The sequence below is a fragment of the Bombina bombina genome, chromosome 9, assembly GCF_027579735.1.
Source record: "Bombina bombina isolate aBomBom1 chromosome 9, aBomBom1.pri, whole genome shotgun sequence".
Lineage (NCBI taxonomy): Eukaryota > Metazoa > Chordata > Amphibia > Anura > Bombinatoridae > Bombina > Bombina bombina.
The window spans coordinates 277,427,990-277,448,897 of NC_069507.1; the positions used below are offsets into that span (position 1 = coordinate 277,427,990).

Consider the following 20,908-nt stretch of genomic DNA (forward strand, 5'->3'; position numbering starts at 1 on the left):
CAATCCCCCATTTATTACTATTTCACTCGGACACTATCACACTCTGTCAATATTGCCCTATATCACAGTATCCCCCTCTGTTCCTGCCCCTGTCTGTTACTGTCACTATCTGTCACTATAATTTCTGCCCCTGTCTGTTACTGTCACTCTCTGTCACTATAATCTCTACCCCTGTCTGTTACTGTCACTCTCTGTCACTATAATCTCTGCCCCTGTCTGTTATTGTCACCCTCTGTCACTATCCCATTCTGTCCCTCTGTTACTATAACCTCTGTCCTTGTCTGTAACGGTCACCCTCTGTCAATATCTCCTTCTGTCCCTCTGTTACTATAACTTCTTTCACTGTCACCTGTTGTCACTCTATATCACCCTTTTGTCATTAATAACACTTGTGACACTCTCATATTATCCATTAATATCATCTATGTGATACCATTGCCTCTGGGTCACTCTCTCACCTCTGTCACATTACATCCACTCTGCTATTTTCTATCATTTTATGTCACATTCATAGCTGACCAGAGTTTCTCTCTTTTAGTTGAGTGCAGCAGTCAGCAGTTCACAGAGGAATATGGTTTCATCTCCAGCCCAGGGTACCCTAAGCCGTACCCCCCAAACCTAAACTGCAACTACAGCATTCGCCTGGAGAAAGGGTTAATCATCTCCCTCAGCTTCCATGGGCTTTTTGAGATCGATAGCCACCCACGTGCACGGTGCCCATATGATACTCTAAAGGTGATGCCCTCTATATGCCCCATGTCTTACAGCTCCCTTGTTACCAATCAGGTGATACTCTACTGAATTCACTAAAAGAATGGTGAGGTGAGTGAGCTTTAGTGACTCTGGAGAGAGCAGTTAGTTATGTTTTACCACTGTCAAAAGTGTGGGGGGGGTAGTGCTCAGGGATAGGTAAGGTGTCCGTGACTAGCCCTTGCAGTGTCCACCACAACCTTAGTATATCTTTTCTTTCTGATTAAATAATAGGAATAAAAAAAATATGTAGTGTGAATAAAGTTAGCGGCTTGTCAAGAGACTCCTAGCGATATTGGGTGATAAGTTATGGAATAAATAAAGCCTGAGTGAAATACTGGATGTGTATCTGCATCTGTATAATAACACCCAGCTCTATACAAAGACATAGTAGTGACACTGGCACATGGATATAGCCAGAGGAGGGCTGGTTATAGGATCAGTGGTATCTGCATCAGAATAATAACACCCAGCGCTATATAATCACACAGTAGTGACACTGGCACATGGGTATAGCCATAGGAGGGCTGGTTATAGAATCAGTGGTATCTGCATCAGTATAATAACACCCAGCACTATATAATGACACAGTAGTGACACTGGTACATGGGTATAGCCAGAGGAGGGCTGGTTATAGAATCAGTGGTATCTGCATCAGTATAATAACACCCAGCTCTATACAAAGACACAGTAGTGACACTGGCACATGGATATAGCCAGAGGAGGGCTGGTTATAGGATCAGTGGTATCTGCATCTGTATAATAACACCCAGCACTAAATAATGACACAGTAGTGACACTGGCACATGGGTATAGCCAGAGGAGGGCTGGTTATAGGGTCAGTGGTATCTGCATCTGTATAATAACACCCAGCTCTATACAAAGACATAGTAGTGACACTGGCACATGGGTATAGCCAGAGGAGGGCTGGTTATAGGATCAGTGGTATCTGCATCAGTATAATAACACACAGCTCTATACAAAGACACAGTAGTGACACTGGCACATGGATATAGCCAGAGGAGGGCTGGTTATAGGATCAGTGGTATCTGCATCATAATAATAACACCCAGCGCTATATAATCACACAGTAGTGACACTGGCACATGGGTATAGCCAGAGGAGGGCTGGTTATAGGATCAGTGGTATCTGCATCAGTATAATAACACCCAGCTCTATACAAAGACACAGTAGTGACACTGGCACATGGGTATAGCCAGAGGAGGGCTGGTTATAGGATCAGTGGTATCTGCATCTGTATAATAACACCCAGCACTATATAATGACACAGTAGTGACACTGGCACATGGGTATAGCCAGAGGAGGGCTGGTTATAGGGTCAGTGGTATCTGCATCAGTATAATAACACCCAGCACTATATAATGACACAGTAGTGACACTGGCACATGGGTATAGCCAGAGGAGGGCTGTTTATAGGATCAGTGGTATCTGCATCTGTATAATAACACCCAGCTCTATACAAAGACACAGTAGTGACACTGGCACATGGGTATAGCCAGAGGAGGGCTGGTTATAGAATCAGTGGTATCTGCATCAGTATAATAACACCCAGCTCTATATAATGACACAGTAGTGACACTGGCACATGGGTATAGCCAGAGGAGGGCTGGTTATAGGATCGGTGGTATCTGCATCTGTATAATAACACCCAGCTCTATACAAAGACACAGTAGTGACACTGGCACATGAGTATAGCCAGAGGAGGGCTGGTTATAAGATCAGTGGTATCTGCATCAGTATAATAGCACCCAGCACTATATAATGACACAGTAGTGACACTGGCACATGAGTATAGCCAGAGGAGGGCTGGTTATAGGATCAGTGGTATCTGCATCAGCATAATAACACCCAGCACTATATAATGACACAGTAGTAACACTGGCACATGAGTATAGCCAGAGGAGGGCTGGTTATAGGGTCAGTGGTATCTGCATCAGTATAATAACACCCAGCACTATATAATGACACAGTAGTGACACTGGCACATGGGTATAGCCAGAGGAGGGCTGGTTATAGGATCAGTGATATCTGCATCAGTATAATAACACCCAGCGCTATATAATGACACAGTAGTGACACTGGCACATGGGTATAGCCAGAGGAGGGCTGGTTATAGGATCAGTGGTATCTGCATCAGTATAATAACACCCAGCTCTATACAAAGACACAGTAGTGACACTAGCACATGGGTATAGCCTGAGGAGGGCTGGTTATAGGGTCAGTGGTATCTGCATTAGTATAATAACACCCAGCTCTATACAAAGACACAGTAGTGACACTGGCTCATGGGTATAGCCAGAGGAGGGCTGGTTATAGGATCAGTGGTATCTGCATCAGTATAATAACACCCAGCACTATATAATGACACAGTAGTGACACTGGCACATGTGTATAGCCAGAGGAGAGCTGGTTATAGGATCAGTGGTATCTGCATCAGTATAATAACACCCAGCACTATATAATGACACAGCAGTGACACTGGCACATGGGTATAGCCAGAGGAGGGCTGGTTATAGGGTCAGTGGTATCTGCATCAGTATAATAACACTCAGCACTATATAATGACACAGTAGTGACACTGGCACATGGGTATAGCCAGAGGAGGGCTGGTTATACGGTCAGTGGTATCTGCATCTGTATAATAACACCCAGCGCTATATAATGACACAGTAGTGACACTGGCACATGGGTATAGCCAGAGGAGGGCTGGTTATACGGTCAGTGGTATCTGCATCTGTATAATAACACCCAGCTCTATACAAAGACACAGTAGTGACACTGGCACATGGGTATAGCCAGAGGAGGGCTGGTTATAGGATCAGTAATATCTGCATCAGTATAATAACACCCAGCGCTATATAATGACACAGTAGTGACATTGGCACATGGGTATAGCCAGAGGAGGGCTGGTTATAGGATCAGTGGTATCTGCATCAGTATAATAACACCCAGCTCTATACAAAGACACAGTAGTGACACTGGCACATGGGTATAGCCAGAGGAGGGCTGATTATAGGGTCAGTGGTATCTGCATCAGTATAATAACACCCAGCACTATATAATGACACAGTATTGACACTAGCACATGGGTATAGCCAGAGGAGGGCTGGTTATAGGATCAGTGGTATCTGCATCAGTATAATAACACCCAGCTCTATACAAAGACACAGTAGTGACACTGGCTCATGGGTATAGCCAGAGGAGGGCTGGTTATAGGATCAGTGGTATCTGCATCAGTATAATAACACCCAGCACTATATAATGACACAGTAGTCACACTGTCACATGCGTATAGCCAGAGGAGAGCTGGTTATAGGATCAGTGGTATCTGCATCAGTATAATAACACCCAGCACTATATAATGACACAGCAGTGACACTGGCACATGGGTATAGCCAGAGGAGGGCTGGTTATAGGGTCAGTGGTATCTGCATCAGTATAATAACACTCAGCACTATACAATGACACAGTAGTGACACTGGCACATGGGTATAGCCAGAGGAGGGCTGGTTATACGGTCATTGGTATCTGCATCTGTATAATAACACCCAGCGCTATATAATGACACAGTAGTGACACTGGCACATGGGTATAGCCAGAGGAGGGCTGGTTATACGGTCAGTGGTATCTGCATCTGTATAATAACACCCAGCTCTATACAAAGACATAGTAGTGACACTGGCACATGGGTATAGCCAGAGGAGGGCTGGTTATAGGATCAGTGGTATCTGCATCAGTATAATAACACCCAGCTCTATACAAAGACACAGTAGTTACACTGGCACATGGGTATAGCCAGAGGAGGGCTGGTTATAGGATCAGTGGTATCTGCATCAGTATAATTACACCCAGCACTATATAATGACACAGTAGTAACACTGGCCCATGGGTATAGCCAGAGGAGGGCTGATTATAAGATCAGTGGTATCTGCATCAGTATAATAGCACCCAGCACTATATAATGACACAGTAGTTACACTGGCACATCGGTATAGCCAGACAAGGACTGGTTATAGGATCAGTGGTATCTGCATAAGTATAATAACACCCAGTGCTATATAATGACACAGTAGTGACACTGGCACATGGGTATAGCCAGAGGAGGGCTGGTTATATGGTCAGTGGTATCTGCATCAGTATAATAACACCCAGCTCTATACAAAGACACAGTAGTTACACTGGCACATGGGTATAGCCTGAGGAGGGCTGGTTATAGGATCAGTGGTATCTGCATCAGTATAATAACACCCAGCACTATATAATGACACAGTAGTGACACTGGCACATGGGTATAGCCAGAGGAGGGCTGGTTATACGGTCAGTGGTATCTGCATCAGTATAATAACACCCAGCGCTATATAATGACACAGTAGTGACACTGGCACATGGGTATAACCAGAGGAGGGCTGGTTATAGGATCAGTGGTATCTGCATCAGTATAATAACACCCAGCACTATATAATGACACAGTAGTGACACTGGCACATGGGTATAGCCAGAGGAGGGCTGGTTATAGGATCAGTGGTATCTGCATCAGTATAATAACACCCAGCACTATATAATGACACAGTAGTGACACTGGCACATGGGTATAGCCAGAGGAGGGCTGGTTATAGGATCAGTGGTATCTGCATCAGTATAATAACACCCAGCACTATATAATGACACAGTAGTGACACTGGCACATGGGTATAGCCAGAGGAGGGCTGGTTATAGGATCAGTGGTATCTGCATCAGTATAATAACACCCAGCACTATACAAAGACACAGTAGTGACCCTGGCACATGGGTATAGCCAGAGGAGGGCTGGTTATAGGATCAGTGGTATCTGCATCAGTATAATAACACCCAGCACTATATAATGACACAGTAGTGACACTGGCACATGGGTATAGACAGAGGAGGGCTGGTTATACGGTCAGTGGTATCTGCATCTGTATAATAACACCCAGCTCTATACAAAGACACAGTAGTGACACTAGCACATGGGTATAGCCTGAGGAGGGCTGGTTATAGGGTCAGTGGTATCTGCATTAGTATAATAACACCCAGCTCTATACAAAGACACAGTAGTGACACTGGCTCATGGGTATAGCCAGAGGAGGGCTGGTTATAGGATCAGTGGTATCTGCATCAGTATAATAACACCCAGCACTATATAATGACACAGTAGTCACACTGTCACATGCGTATAGCCAGAGGAGAGCTGGTTATAGGATCAGTGGTATCTGCATCAGTATAATAACACCCAGCACTATATAATGACACAGCAGTGACACTGGCACATGGGTATAGCCAGAGGAGGGCTGGTTATAGGGTCAGTGGTATCTGCATCAGTATAATAACACTCAGCACTATACAATGACACAGTAGTGACACTGGCACATGGGTATAGCCAGAGGAGGGCTGGTTATACGGTCATTGGTATCTGCATCTGTATAATAACACCCAGCGCTATATAATGACACAGTAGTGACACTGGCACATGGGTATAGCCAGAGGAGGGCTGGTTATACGGTCAGTGGTATCTGCATCTGTATAATAACACCCAGCTCTATACAAAGACATAGTAGTGACACTGGCTCATGGGTATAGCCAGAGGAGGGCTGGTTATAGGATCAGTGGTATCTGCATCAGTATAATAACACCCAGCACTATATAATGACACAGTAGTCACACTGTCACATGCGTATAGCCAGAGGAGAGCTGGTTATAGGATCAGTGGTATCTGCATCAGTATAATAACACCCAGCACTATATAATGACACAGCAGTGACACTGGCACATGGGTATAGCCAGAGGAGGGCTGGTTATAGGGTCAGTGGTATCTGCATCAGTATAATAACACTCAGCACTATACAATGACACAGTAGTGACACTGGCACATGGGTATAGCCAGAGGAGGGCTGGTTATACGGTCATTGGTATCTGCATCTGTATAATAACACCCAGCGCTATATAATGACACAGTAGTGACACTGGCACATGGGTATAGCCAGAGGAGGGCTGGTTATACGGTCAGTGGTATCTGCATCTGTATAATAACACCCAGCTCTATACAAAGACATAGTAGTGACACTGGCACATGGGTATAGCCAGAGGAGGGCTGGTTATAGGATCAGTGGTATCTGCATCAGTATAATAACACCCAGCTCTATACAAAGACACAGTAGTTACACTGGCACATGGGTATAGCCAGAGGAGGGCTGGTTATAGGATCAGTGGTATCTGCATCAGTATAATTACACCCAGCACTATATAATGACACAGTAGTAACACTGGCCCATGGGTATAGCCAGAGGAGGGCTGATTATAAGATCAGTGGTATCTGCATCAGTATAATAGCACCCAGCACTATATAATGACACAGTAGTTACACTGGCACATGAGTATAGCCAGACAAGGACTGGTTATAGGATCAGTGGTATCTGCATAAGTATAATAACACCCAGCACTATATAATGACACAGTAGTGACACTGGCACATGGGTATAGCCAGAGGAGGGCTGGTTATAGGATCAGTGGTATCTGCATCAGTATAATTACACCCAGCACTATATAATGACACAGTAGTAACACTGGCCCATGGGTATAGCCAGAGGAGGGCTGATTATAAGATCAGTGGTATCTGCATCAGTATAATAGCACCCAGCACTATATAATGACACAGTAGTTACACTGGCACATGAGTATAGCCAGACAAGGACTGGTTATAGGATCAGTGGTATCTGCATAAGTATAATAACACCCAGTGCTATATAATGACACAGTAGTGACACTGGCACATGGGTATAGCCAGAGGAGGGCTGGTTATAGAATCAGTGGTATCTGCATCAGTATAATAACACCCAGCTCTATACAAAGACACAGTAGTGACACTGGCACATGGGTATAGCCTGAGGAAGGCTGGTTATAGGATCAGTGGTATCTGCATCAGTATAATAACACCCAGCACTATATAATGACACAGTAGTGACACTGGCACATGGGTATAGCCAGAGGAGGGCTGGTTATACGGTCAGTGGTATCTGCATCAGTATAATAACACCCAGCGCTATATAATGACACAGTAGTGACACTGGCACATGGGTATAACCAGAGGAGGGCTGGTTATAGGATCAGTGGTATCTGCATCAGTATAATAACACCCAGCACTATATAATGACACAGTAGTGACACTGGCACATGGGTATAGCCAGAGGAGGGCTGGTTATAGGATCAGTGGTATCTGCATCAGTATAATAACACCCAGCACTATATAATGACACAGTAGTGACACTGGCACATGGGTATAGCCAGAGGAGGGCTGGTTATAGGATCAGTGGTATCTGCATCAGTATAATAACACCCAGCACTATACAAAGACACAGTAGTGACCCTGGCACATGGGTATAGCCAGAGGAGGGCTGGTTATAGGATCAGTGGTATCTGCATCAGTATAATAACACCCAGCACTATATAATGACACAGTAGTGACACTGGCACATGGGTATAGCCAGAGGAGGGCTGGTTATAGGATCAGTGGTATCTGCATCAGTATAATAACACCCAGCTCTATACAAAGACACAGTAGTGACACTGGCACATGGGTATAGCCAGAGGAGGGCTGGTTATAGGATCAGTGGTATCTGCATCAGTATAATAACACCCAGCACTATATAATGACACAGTAGTGACACTGGCACATGGGTATAGCCAGAGGAGGGCTGGTTATAGGATCAGTGGTATCTGCATCAGTATAATAACACCCAGCACTATATAATCACACAGTAGTGACACTGGCACATGGGTATAGCCAGAGGAGGGCTGGTTATACGGTCAGTGGTATCTGCATCTGTATAATAACACTCAGCACTATACAATGACACAGTAGTGACACTGGCACATGGGTATAGCCAGAGGAGGGCTGGTTATACGGTCATTGGTATCTGCATCTGTATAATAACACCCAGCGCTATATAATGACACAGTAGTGACACTGGCACATGGGTATAGCCAGAGGAGGGCTGGTTATACGGTCAGTGGTATCTGCATCTGTATAATAACACCCAGCGCTATATAATGACACAGTAGTGACACTGGCACATGGGTATAGCCAGAGGAGGGCTGGTTATACGGTCAGTGGTATCTGCATCTGTATAATAACACCCAGCTCTATACAAAGACATAGTAGTGACACTGGCACATGGGTATAGCCAGAGGAGGGCTGGTTATAGGATCAGTGGTATCTGCATCAGTATAATTACACCCAGCACTATATAATGACACAATAGTGACACTGGCTCATGGATATAGCAAGAGGAGTGCTGGTTATAGGATCAGTGGTATCTGCATCAGTATAATAACACCCAGCACTATATAATGACACAATAGTGACACTGGCTCATGGATATAGCCAGAGGAGGGTTGGTTATAGGATCAGTGGTATCTGCATCAGTATAATAACACCCAGCACTATATAATGACACAGTAGTGACACTGTCACATGGGTATAGCCAGAGGAGGGCTGGTTATAGGATCAGTGGTATCTGCATCAGTATAATAACACCCAGCACTATACAAAGACACAGTAGTGACCCTGGCACATGGGTATAGCCAGAGGAGGGCTGGTTATAGGATCAGTGGTATCTGCATCAGTATAATAACACCCAGCACTATATAATGACACAGTAGTGACACTGGCACATGGGTATAGCCAGAGGAGGGCTGGTTATAGGGTCAGTGGTATCTGCATCAGTATAATAACACCCATCACTATATAATGACACAGTAGTGACAGTAGCACATGCGTATAGCCAGAGGAGGGCTGGTTATAGAATCAGTGGTATCTGCATCAGTATAATAACACCCAGCACTATATAATGTTTTTCATTTTAAATGTACCTTGGTGTCCTTCACTAAGGTCTGTACTTTACAGCCTTTGTTTATCCCTGGTAGTGCTCCCATGAAAAATCATTTTGTTCTGCTTTATGAACAAATAATTTCATTGTGTGTAATTGTATCATTTGTATTTTTGTTTCAACATTTAAAGACTTCTTTGCATAATTTATATTTTGGTTACTGCAATTAAGTTTTAGAGTTTAAAATGGGATTTAACCAATATAAGTAACTATTACAATTATATGGCATGAACAAACAGTGGCAATATAGCTCAAGTCTTCTTTAGATAGAACACTCCAAAAATGCTATAAAACTGGAATAAAAAAAATGTAATATTAATGTTGAATTCTGTCAGTGAAGTTAAGACACAAGGATAATTGTGTTATCTAATGCATTGGAGCAGCCTCAAAAATTCAACCAGAATCCATGCAAGATGCTTCACATGACTTTTCTAATGTACGGGATCAGAACCCATGTCACTAGGTCAGAGCACTAAATTAGAGGACCTTGGTTGGCACGTGACTCTCAGAGATTCCTGTGGGTTACTGCTATAGCCATACTGCTCACCCCTATCCTGCCTGTGAGAGACTATTTTCAATTTGTGCAAACGTGGGCCACACTGGCACAGATCATGGCCCCAGCACTTGGCAATATTTACCAATAGACGTCTAAATCTTCACCAGCCTTACCAGCTCTTGTGTTATTCTATGCAGATGGCTGATGAGACATTAGTTGGTTTTAGTGAATGGATTCCATAGCATAACAAACAAACTGGAGAGCTTCAAGATGCTGGAAAGAGCGTTAAGGGAATCTGCTCTGTGGGGAGACAGACAGCCTCCAGTTTCCACAGCTCCTCCTGTTTGTTGCTTATTACATTGCCGAATTATAGGCCTTTGTGTGACTATCTTCCCTCTCTCCAATGTCAGATTTACTCAGGTGGTCGGCTACAGGACACTTTCTGTGGTAATCGTTCCCCTAAGACCCTGAGAACTCAAAGCAACTCCGTGGACATTGTGTTCCAAACCGATGAGTCAGGAGACAGCCGGGGCTGGCGGCTGAAATACAGATCAGAGGGTGAGCTTACTTTTCTCTGCGTCTATTGCTGGGCAGGCAGGTCAGGTACAAAGTAAGAAAACATGGCAGATGTCAGGGCAGACAGTAAAGATACAGTGTCAGAAAAGCCAGGAGTCAGAGCAGACGGTAAAGGTACATAGTCAGAAGACAAGCCAAGAGTCAGAAAACATAACAGGAGTAAGATCAGGTAGCACAGTTACAGAGCCAGAAGACAAGTCAAGAGTCAGGGCAAGTAGCATAGGTTAAAAGACAGAAGGCAAGCTAGGAGTCAGAGCAGACAACTGCAACACAGGTACCGACTCAGAAGACAAGCCAAGAGTCAGGTGAAAATTCAGAGGTAAGGAAAGGCAGCACAAAGGCAGAGTCAGAAGACAACCCAGTAGTTAGGGCAAGTGGGGCAAGCACAAAGTCAAAAGAATTCCAAGAAATCAGGGTAGGCAACGCATGTACGGAGTCAGAAGACAAACCAGAAGTTAAGGTGAACAGCACATGAACAGAGTCAGAAGACAAGCCAGCAGTCAGGGTGAACAGCACAGGTACAGAGTCAGAAGAGAAGCCAGGAGTCAGGGCAGGCAGCACAGGTACAGAGTCAGAAGACAAGCAAGGAGTCAGGAAAGGCAACACAGGTATAGAGTCAGAAGACATACCAGGAGTCAGGGTAGGTAGCACAGGTACAGAGTCAGAAGGCAAACCAGGAGTCAGGTTAGGTAACACATGTGCAGTCAGAAGACAAGCCAAAAGTAAGGGCAGGCAGAACTGATACAATGATGAGTTGGAAGGAAATTCAGAGATAAGGACAAGGAGCACAAAGAATGAGTCAGAAGACCAGCCAGAAGTCAGAGCAGGTGGGACAAGCACAAAGTCAGAAGATAACCCAGAGGTCAGGGAAGGCAGCACAAGTAAAAAATCAAACAAGAAGTCAGGGCAGGCAACGCAAGTACAAATTCAGAAGACAAACCAGAAGTTAAGGTGAACAGCACATGAACAGAGTCAGAAGACAAGCCAGCAGTCAGGGTGAATAGCACAGATACAGAGTGAGAAGACAAGCCAGCAGTCGGGTGAATAGCACAGGTACAGAGTGAGATGACAAGCCAGCAGTCAGGGTGAATAGCACAGGTACAGAGTGAGAAGACAAGCCAGCAGTCAGGGTGAATAGCACAGATACAGAGTGAGAAGACAAGCCAGCAGTCAGGGTGAATAGCACAGGTACAGAGTGAGAAGACAAGCCAGCAGTCAGTGTGAACAGAACAGGTACAGAGTGAGATGACAAGCCAGCAGTCAGGGTGAATAGCACAGGTACAGAGTGAGAAGAGAAGCCAGCAGTCAGCGTGAATAGCACAGGTACAGAGTGAGAAGACAAGCCAGCAGTCAGTGTGAACAGAACAGGTACAGAGTGAGAAGACAAGCCAGCAGTCAAGGTGAATAGCACAGGTACAGAGTGAGAAGACAAGCCAGCAGTCAGGGTGAATAGCACAGGTACAGAGTGAGAAGACAAGCCAGCAGTCAGTGTGAACAGAACAGGTACAGAGTGAGATGACAAGCCAGCAGTCAGGGTGAATAGCACAGGTACAGAGTGAGAAGACAAGCCAGCAGTCAGTGTGAACAGCACAGGTACAGAGTGAGATGACAAGCCAGCAGTCAGGGTGAATAGCACAGGTACAGAGTGAGAAGACAAGCCAGCAGTCAGGGTGAATAGCACAGGTACAGAGTGAGAAGACAAGCCAGCAGTCAGGGTGAACAGAACAGGTACAGAGTGAGATGACAAGCCAGCAGTCAGGGTGAATAGCACAGGTACAGAGTGAGAAGACAAGCCAGCGGTCAGGGTGAATAGCACAGGTACAGAGTGAGAAGACAAGCCAGCAGTCAGGGTGAACAGAACAGGTACAGAGTGAGAAGACAAGCCAGCAGTCAGGGTGAACAGAACAGGTACAGAGTGAGAAGACAAGCCAGCAGTCAGGGTGAACAGAACAGGTACAGAGTGAGAAGACAAGCCAGCAGTCAGGGTGAATAGCACAGGTACAGAGTGAGAAGACAAGCCAGCAGTCAGGGTGAATAGCACAGGTACAGAGTGAGAAGACAAGCCAGCAGTCAGGGTGAATAGCACAGATACAGAGTGAGAAGACAAGCCAGCAGTCAGTGTGAACAGCACAGGTACAGAGTGAGAAGACAAGCCAGCAGTCAGGGTGAATAGCACAGGTACAGAGTGAGAAGACAAGCCAGCAGTCAGGGTGAATAGCACAGATACAGAGTGAGAAGACAAGCCAGCAGTCAGTGTGAACAGCACAGGTACAGAGTGAGAAGACAAGCCAGCAGTCAGGGTGAATAGCACAGGTACAGAGTGAGAAGACAAGCCAGCAGTCAGTGTGAACAGCACAGATACAGAGTGAGAAGACAAGCCAGCAGTCAGGGTGAATAGCACAGGTACAGAGTGAGAAGACAAGCCAGCAGTCAGGGTGAATAGCACAGGTACAGAGTGAGAAGACAAGCCAGCAGTCAGGGTGAATAGCACAGGTACAGAGTGAGAAGACAAGCCAGCAGTCAGGGTGAATAGCACAGGTACAGAGTGAGAAGACAAGCCAGCAGTCAGGGTGAATAGCACAGGTACAGAGTGAGAAGACAAGCCAGCAGTCAGGGTGAATAGCACAGATACAGAGTGAGAAGACAAGCCAGCAGTCAGTGTGAACAGCACAGGTACAGAGTGAGAAGACAAGCCAGCAGTCAGGGTGAATAGCACAGGTACAGAGTGAGAAGACAAGCCAGCAGTCAGTGTGAACAGCACAGATACAGAGTGAGAAGACAAGCCAGCAGTCAGGGTGAATAGCACAGGTACAGAGTGAGAAGACAAGCCAGCAGTCAGGGTGAATAGCACAGGTACAGAGTGAGAAGACAAGCCATCAGTCAGTGTGAACAGCACAGATACAGAGTGAGAAGACAAGCCAGCAGTCAGGGTGAATAGCACAGGTACAGAGTGAGAAGACAAGCCAGCAGTCAGGGTGAATAGCACAGGTACAGAGTGAGAAGACAAGCCAGCAGTCAGGGTGAATAGCACAGGTACAGAGTGAGAAGACAAGCCAGCAGTCAGTGTGAACAGCACAGATACAGAGTGAGAAGACAAGCCAGCAGTCAGGGTGAATAGCACAGGTACAGAGTGAGAAGACAAGCCAGCAGTCAGGGTGAATAGCACAGGTACAGAGTGAGAAGACAAGCCAGCAGTCAGGGTGAATAGCACAGGTACAGAGTGAGAAGACAAGCCAGCAGTCAGGGTGAATAGCACAGGTACAGAGTGAGAAGACAAGCCAGCAGTCAGGGTGAATAGCACAGGTACAGAGTGAGAAGACAAGCCAGCAGTCAGGGTGAATAGCACAGGTACAGAGTGAGAAGACAAGCCAGCAGTCAGGGTGAATAGCACAGGTACAGAGTGAGAAGACAAGCCAGCAGTCAGTGTGAATAGCACAGGTACAGAGTGAGAAGACAAGCCAGCAGTCAGGGTGAATAGCACAGGTACAGAGTGAGAAGACAAGCCAGCAGTCAGTGTGAATAGCACAAGTACAGAGTGAGAAGACAAGCCAGCAGTCAGTGTGAATAGCACAGGTACAGAGTGAGAAGACAAGCCAGCAGTCAGGGTGAATAGCACAGGTACAGAGTGAGAAGACAAGCCAGAATTCAGAGTAGGTAGCACAGGACTACATGTATACCTAATAATTCATTTTTAATCCTGCAGCTATTCAGTGACCTCAGCTAGCACATAACTACATGTATACCCAATAATGCGTCTGTACTTCTACTACAGCTATTCAGTGACCTCAGCTAGCACAGGACTACACGTATACCCAATAATGAGTCTGTACTTCTCCTACAGCTATTCAGTGACCTCAGCTAGCACAGGACTACACGTATACTTAATAATGAGTCTGTACTTCTACAGCAATTCAGTGACCTCAGGTAGCACATAACTACACATATACCCAATAATGAGTCTGTACTTCTCCTACAGCTATTCAGTGACCTCAGCAAGCACATGGCTACACGTATACCCAATTAGGAGTCTGTACTCCTACAGTTATTCAGTGACCTCAGTTAGCACATAACTACATGTATACCTAATAATGAGTCTGTACTTCTACAGCAATTCAGTGACCTCAGGTAGCACATAACTACATGTATACCCAATAATAAGTCTGTACTTCTCCTACAGCTATTCAGTGACCTCAGGTAGCACAGGACTACACGTATACCCAATAATGAGTCTGTACTCCTACAGCTATTCAGTGACCTCAGGTAGCACAGGACTACATGTATACCCAATAATGAGTCTGTACTTCTACAGCTATTCAGTGACCTCAGGTAGCACAGGACTACACGTATACCCAATAATGAGTCTGTACTCCTACAGCTATTCAGTGACCTCAGGTAGCACAGGACTACACGTATACCCAATAATGAGTCTGTACTCCTACAGCTATTCAGTGACCTCAGCTAGCACATAACTACATGTATACCCAATAATGAGTCTGTACTCCTACAGCTATTCAGTGACCTCAGCTAGCACAGGACTACACGTATACCCAATAATGAGTCTGTACTCCTACAGCTATTCAGTGACCTCAGCTAGCACATAACTACACGTATACCCAATAATGAGTCTGTACTCCTACAGCTATTCAGTGACCTCAGCTAGCACATAACTACACGTATACCCAATAATGAGTCTGTACTCCTACAGCTATTCAGTGACCTCAGGTAGCACAGGACTACATGTATACCCAATAATGAGTCTGTACTTCTACAGCTATTCAGTGACCTCAGGTAGCACAGGACTACACGTATACCCAATAATGAGTCTGTACTCCTACAGCTATTCAGTGACCTCAGGTAGCACAGGACTACACGTATACCCAATAATGAGTCTGTACTCCTACAGCTATTCAGTGACCTCAGCTAGCACATAACTACATGTATACCCAATAATGAGTCTGTACTCCTACAGCTATTCAGTGACCTCAGCTAGCACAGGACTACACGTATACCCAATAATGAGTCTGTACTCCTACAGCTATTCAGTGACCTCAGCTAGCACATAACTACACGTATACCCAATAATGAGTCTGTACTCCTACAGCTATTCAGTGACCTCAGCTAGCACAGGACTACACGTATACCCAATAATGAGTCTGTACTTCTACAGCTATTCAGTGACCTCAGCTAGCACATAACTACACGTTTACACAATAATGAGCATGTACTTCTCCTACAGCTATTCAGTGCCCGAGGCTTGCACCCCTTGATGACTTCAGCATCATTCGTCCTTGGCAAGATGAGTACAGGATGCATGAATATGTTACAGTGACTTGCAAGACTGGGTATAAACTAATGGAGGTGAGTGCAAGAAGTGCTTGTTATACTGTGCATGACCACAGGGCCAAACCGGATTTACACAAATCACAAACTGAAGCTTACTACACATGCCAGGTTCAAGGTCTGAAATCAGAGCTTCTTATACTAGATACAATTACCTTTAATTAGTTCACACAGAGTACAAGAACCAGAAACATGTTCCAAAACCAGCCATATGTAACAGACCAAATAAATAAACATATCATTGCAAAAGGTCTGCACACACGGGCTAGATTACCAGTGGAGCGCTATTTATCCCTCCTGCTTTTGCACTAACTCTGCTAGAAGCTTTTTGCAAGCATTAAATACCGCGCATATTACAAGTTAAAAGTAAAAAATGTTCGCTCATGTGCTAACCCGACACACAAAAAGCCAAAGTTAGAATATCGCGACCACGTTAACATATTCCCTATAAACTTCAACGAAGTGCGAAAAGTGGAAAAACATAATACATAAATACATATATACACACATATATATACATAATACATAAATACATATATACACAAATATATATATATATACATAATACATAAATACATATAAACACACATATAAATACATAAATACATATGTACACACATATAAACAATGTTTTATATATATATATATATATATATATATATATATATATATATATATATATATATATATATATTAATATACATATACATACACACACACATATATACATATTTAGACATGTATCCCTATGTTAAAGCCCATTGCACCCTTTTTTTCCCCTAACACCTGAGAACTCATATCTTTGAGCCCTTGTAACTTTTTTATGCAAATTTGTTTTTAATAAGTTTTATTAGACAGTGTTATTATGAGTGTAACTGTTCATTTATTTTTTATTTGTTTTGTGCAACTTTTTTGACTCACATAACAGTTAAACAGAGCTCTGAAGTCGGACTAACCCAGCAGGTGTTAAGTTAAATTGTGCTTGAACAAACTCATTTACTTTCAACTTGTAATATACATGCTACTTGCAACGCTCAAAAACACCCACAATAAGCCCCTTATCGCTCGGGCGCAACTATTGGCACGCCACTCATAATCTACCCCTAAATGTTTATTTATGCACAGTATATATCAGCAATTAAGGACCGCATTACAAAAAGGTCTCAGCACACAAATGTTTATATATCTGTCCTCAATACAGATTATAAAATTTTAACTTCAATTATAGCATCTAGGCTTTCGATCTCCTTCGATAAGATAATCCACCCCGATCAAACGGGCTTTATGAGTACTAGGAATTCTTCAAAAAATATACGTAAAGTCCTAACATGCATAGATTATATATATAATACTGATCAAGCCCAACAGATCCAATCAAAGCAAGATACAGCCTTAATTAGTCTCGATGCCGAAAAAGCGTTCTACGCAATTACGTGGAATCACTTATTTAGAGCGCTTGAGCAATTTGGCTTTAGAAATCAATTTATTCGATTCATACATAATATTTACAGGAATCCAATCTCATATTTGCTAGTTAATTCTAAGGTCTACCCATCTTTGACATTAGGTAGAGGTACTAGGCAAGGCTGCCCACTGTCGCCTTTCCTTTTTAATATTGCTTTAGAACCGCTAGCAATCTGGTTTAGGGACACAATTAATGGTATCAGATTTGGTTCGCAAATTTTAAAACTTCTAATCTATGCGGATGACTTATTGATATTCTTAGGAGATCCTGCTCAGGAAATCCCTATGGTCTTAAATAGTCTTAATACCTTTAGCTCTTTTTCTGGCTACAAAATTAATTCAAAGAAAAGTGAGTTAATGTTGATTAAAAAGGATAGCCGTTTAAAGTTTAATTTTCCTTTTAAAATATCGGAAACATTTAAATATCTAGGCATCCATATTCATGCTAATCCCAATTTTTGGTATAAGTTAAATATTCCCTCTCTTATTCAGAAAATTGAAATTGATCTAGAAAACTGGACTTCATTACCCATTTCATTGTCAGCCCGTGTCAGTGTTATCAAGACAATTATATTTACCCGTCTATTATACCCCTTATAGAATCTACCATTATTTATTTCTATGTCGGACCAACGTAAATTATATTCTATTTTTTCCAGATTTATCTGGAAAAACAAAAAAACACGCATTGCGCTTAGAAAATTAATGAATTCTCGTGATTCAGCTGGACTTGCGCTACCAAATATTCAACTTTATAACATTGCTTGCTTAGCCAAAATTGCCATAGATTGGTTAGCTGACACAAATATTTTTTCCTGCTCGATTATGGAAAATTATATGCTATCCCCTTTTTCTATCAAAGCCAGTCTGCACTATGCACCAAGGGATTTACCTTATAATATTAAGGGACTGATAACTATAAAAAATATTATTAAAGCCTGGCAGAAATTTTGTACTCTTATAGGAGTTGATTATTCTTTCTCTGAATTTCTCCCAATAATTGGCACAATTGATTTCTCTCCAGGTTATTCTCAGGCAGTTTTTAAGAAATGGGCCGATAAAGGACTCATTAATATATATCAAATCTTCCATGATGATGGTTATATTCGCTCATTTGAGTCTCTTGTTACACAATTTGGTCTACCTAGACAGGACATGTTTGCTTATTTCCAGTTAAGACATTATCTCAATAGCCATACCTGGGAGCTTAATCAGTGTCTAGCATGGTCTGATATCAAAAAATGCATTTTGAAATTTAAAGCAGGGTTATCTTCAATCTCTCTTATGTATGATATTATGCTCAATAAACAGAACCTACTCAGCCTTAATAATATTTTTGCTTCATGGTCGCGGGATTGCCCAAATTTGGAAGACGGAGAAATAAAAGCCAGCTGCATTCTAGTAAATAAATGTCGAATTCCATCAAGTTGGAAAGAATCACATTTCAAAATTATAAATAGATCTTATATAACGCCTGTAAGACTGTCAAAAATGTATATCTCACAATCTTCTAAATGCCCTTGCTGCTCACATCCCAAGGCCGATATATTACATATGTTTTATTTCTGCCCTAGATTAAAACAACTATGGAACAAACTTTAATTTTGGTTAAAAAACTTTTTTGGCATTGATATATTATTCAATCCAGAAAATATTATTTTTTTTAATATCCATATTACTGATTCCTCTCTGAGACTGAAAACCCTGGTATCTATTATTATGTCAATCAGACATCTTATAGCAAAAAATTGGAAATCGAAATCTGTTCCCTCCTTCTCTAAGGTTATTCAGGAAATACAGAATCAAATAATCTTCGAATCCTTCCATCTTAAATCTGCTAAAGAAAAAAAAAAAAAATTTTTTATTTCAGATTGGTTACCTGTAATCAAGTCTTATACGCCGCATATTCAAAAGCGTATCTTGTCTCCATTTTTAAGTTCAGATAGTTTTGCAGAATTTGTACTATATAATGAATTCCCAGCTTCTTGGGTCTCCTGCTATAGGGAATTGGAGCCCTATAAATATAGGTTAGGATTATTAGTTACGATAGGGATTAGGGAGCGGAGATAGGGGTGAGGGGGACTATTGTTTTTTTTTTGTTTTTTTTTTGCTTGTTAGGGAATTAGAAGTAAGCAAAAGGAAAAAATTAAGTTAATTTTGTCTAGATATTAACCAAGTAAGGGTGATAGATTTAAGCTTGTTAAGTTAAGGTATCTATGTTTTATAAATGATCATGTCAAGTTAACCTCAAGTTTAAGATACTATCTACTTATGCATATGAGATCTAAGCTTGTCAAGTTAAGATGGTATTTCTGTGCTATAAATTATTATTTCGGTTAATCTGTCACCTTGCCCGATGTGGCATATATTATTTGAGCTGCGATTTTTATGTTCGTTGACTCATTCAAATCTTATGTTCAAGTCACCAACTAAATACGGCTGAAAAATTTAAGTCTGTTAAGTTTAGGTTGATATCTAAGTACTATAAATGTTTATTTCAAGTCAATTTCATGTTTAAGATACTAACTTTTTATGTACTTAAGATTAAGCTGGTTAATTAAGATTGTCTTTTATGTGTTATATATGTTTATTTTTATCAAATTTGTCATTTTGCCCTGCGTGGCATATATTATTTGAGCCATGATTTCTCTGTTTGTTGACCTATTTAAATAAAATATAAAAAAGAATAAAAAAAAAAAAAAAGGTCTGAAATCACCTGAAATCAGAGCTTCTTATACTAGATACAATTACCTTTAATTAGTTCACACAGAGTACAAGAACCAGAAACATGTTCCAAAACCAGCCATATGTAACAGACCAAATAAATAAACATATCATTGCAAAAGGTCTGCACACACGGGCTAGATTACCAGTGGAGCGCTATTTATCCCTCCTGCTCTTGCGCTAACTCTGCTAGAAGCTTTTTGCAAGCATTAAATACCCCGCATATTAAAAGTTGAAACTAAAAAAAATGTTCGCTCATGTGCTAACCCGACACACAAAAAGCCAAAGTTAGAATATCGCGACCACGTTAACGTATTCCCTATAGACTTCAATGAAGTGCGAAAAGTGGAAAAACTTAATACATAAATACATATATACACACATATAAATACATAATGCATAAATACATATATATCCACATATAAATACATAATACATATATCCACGTATAAATACATAATACATATATACACACATATAAATACATAATACATAAATACACACATATAAATACATATATACACACATATAAATACATAATACATAAATACATATATACACACATATAAATACATAATGCATAAATACATATATAAATACATAATACATAAATACATATATATCCACATATAAATAC

General features: G+C 42.2%; 1 protein-coding gene across 1 annotated transcript in view; it reads left to right on the forward strand.

Moving 5' to 3' along the window:
- LOC128640327 (complement C1r-A subcomponent-like) overlaps positions 1-20,908 on the forward strand; it is a 158,587-nt gene that overhangs the window by 33,513 nt on the left and 104,166 nt on the right. The window contains exons 5-7 of the mRNA XM_053692817.1: positions 539-735; positions 10,578-10,725; positions 15,980-16,101. Coding sequence (XP_053548792.1) covers positions 539-735; positions 10,578-10,725; positions 15,980-16,101 — 467 coding nt within the window. The remainder of the gene's footprint in view (positions 1-538; positions 736-10,577; positions 10,726-15,979; positions 16,102-20,908) is intronic.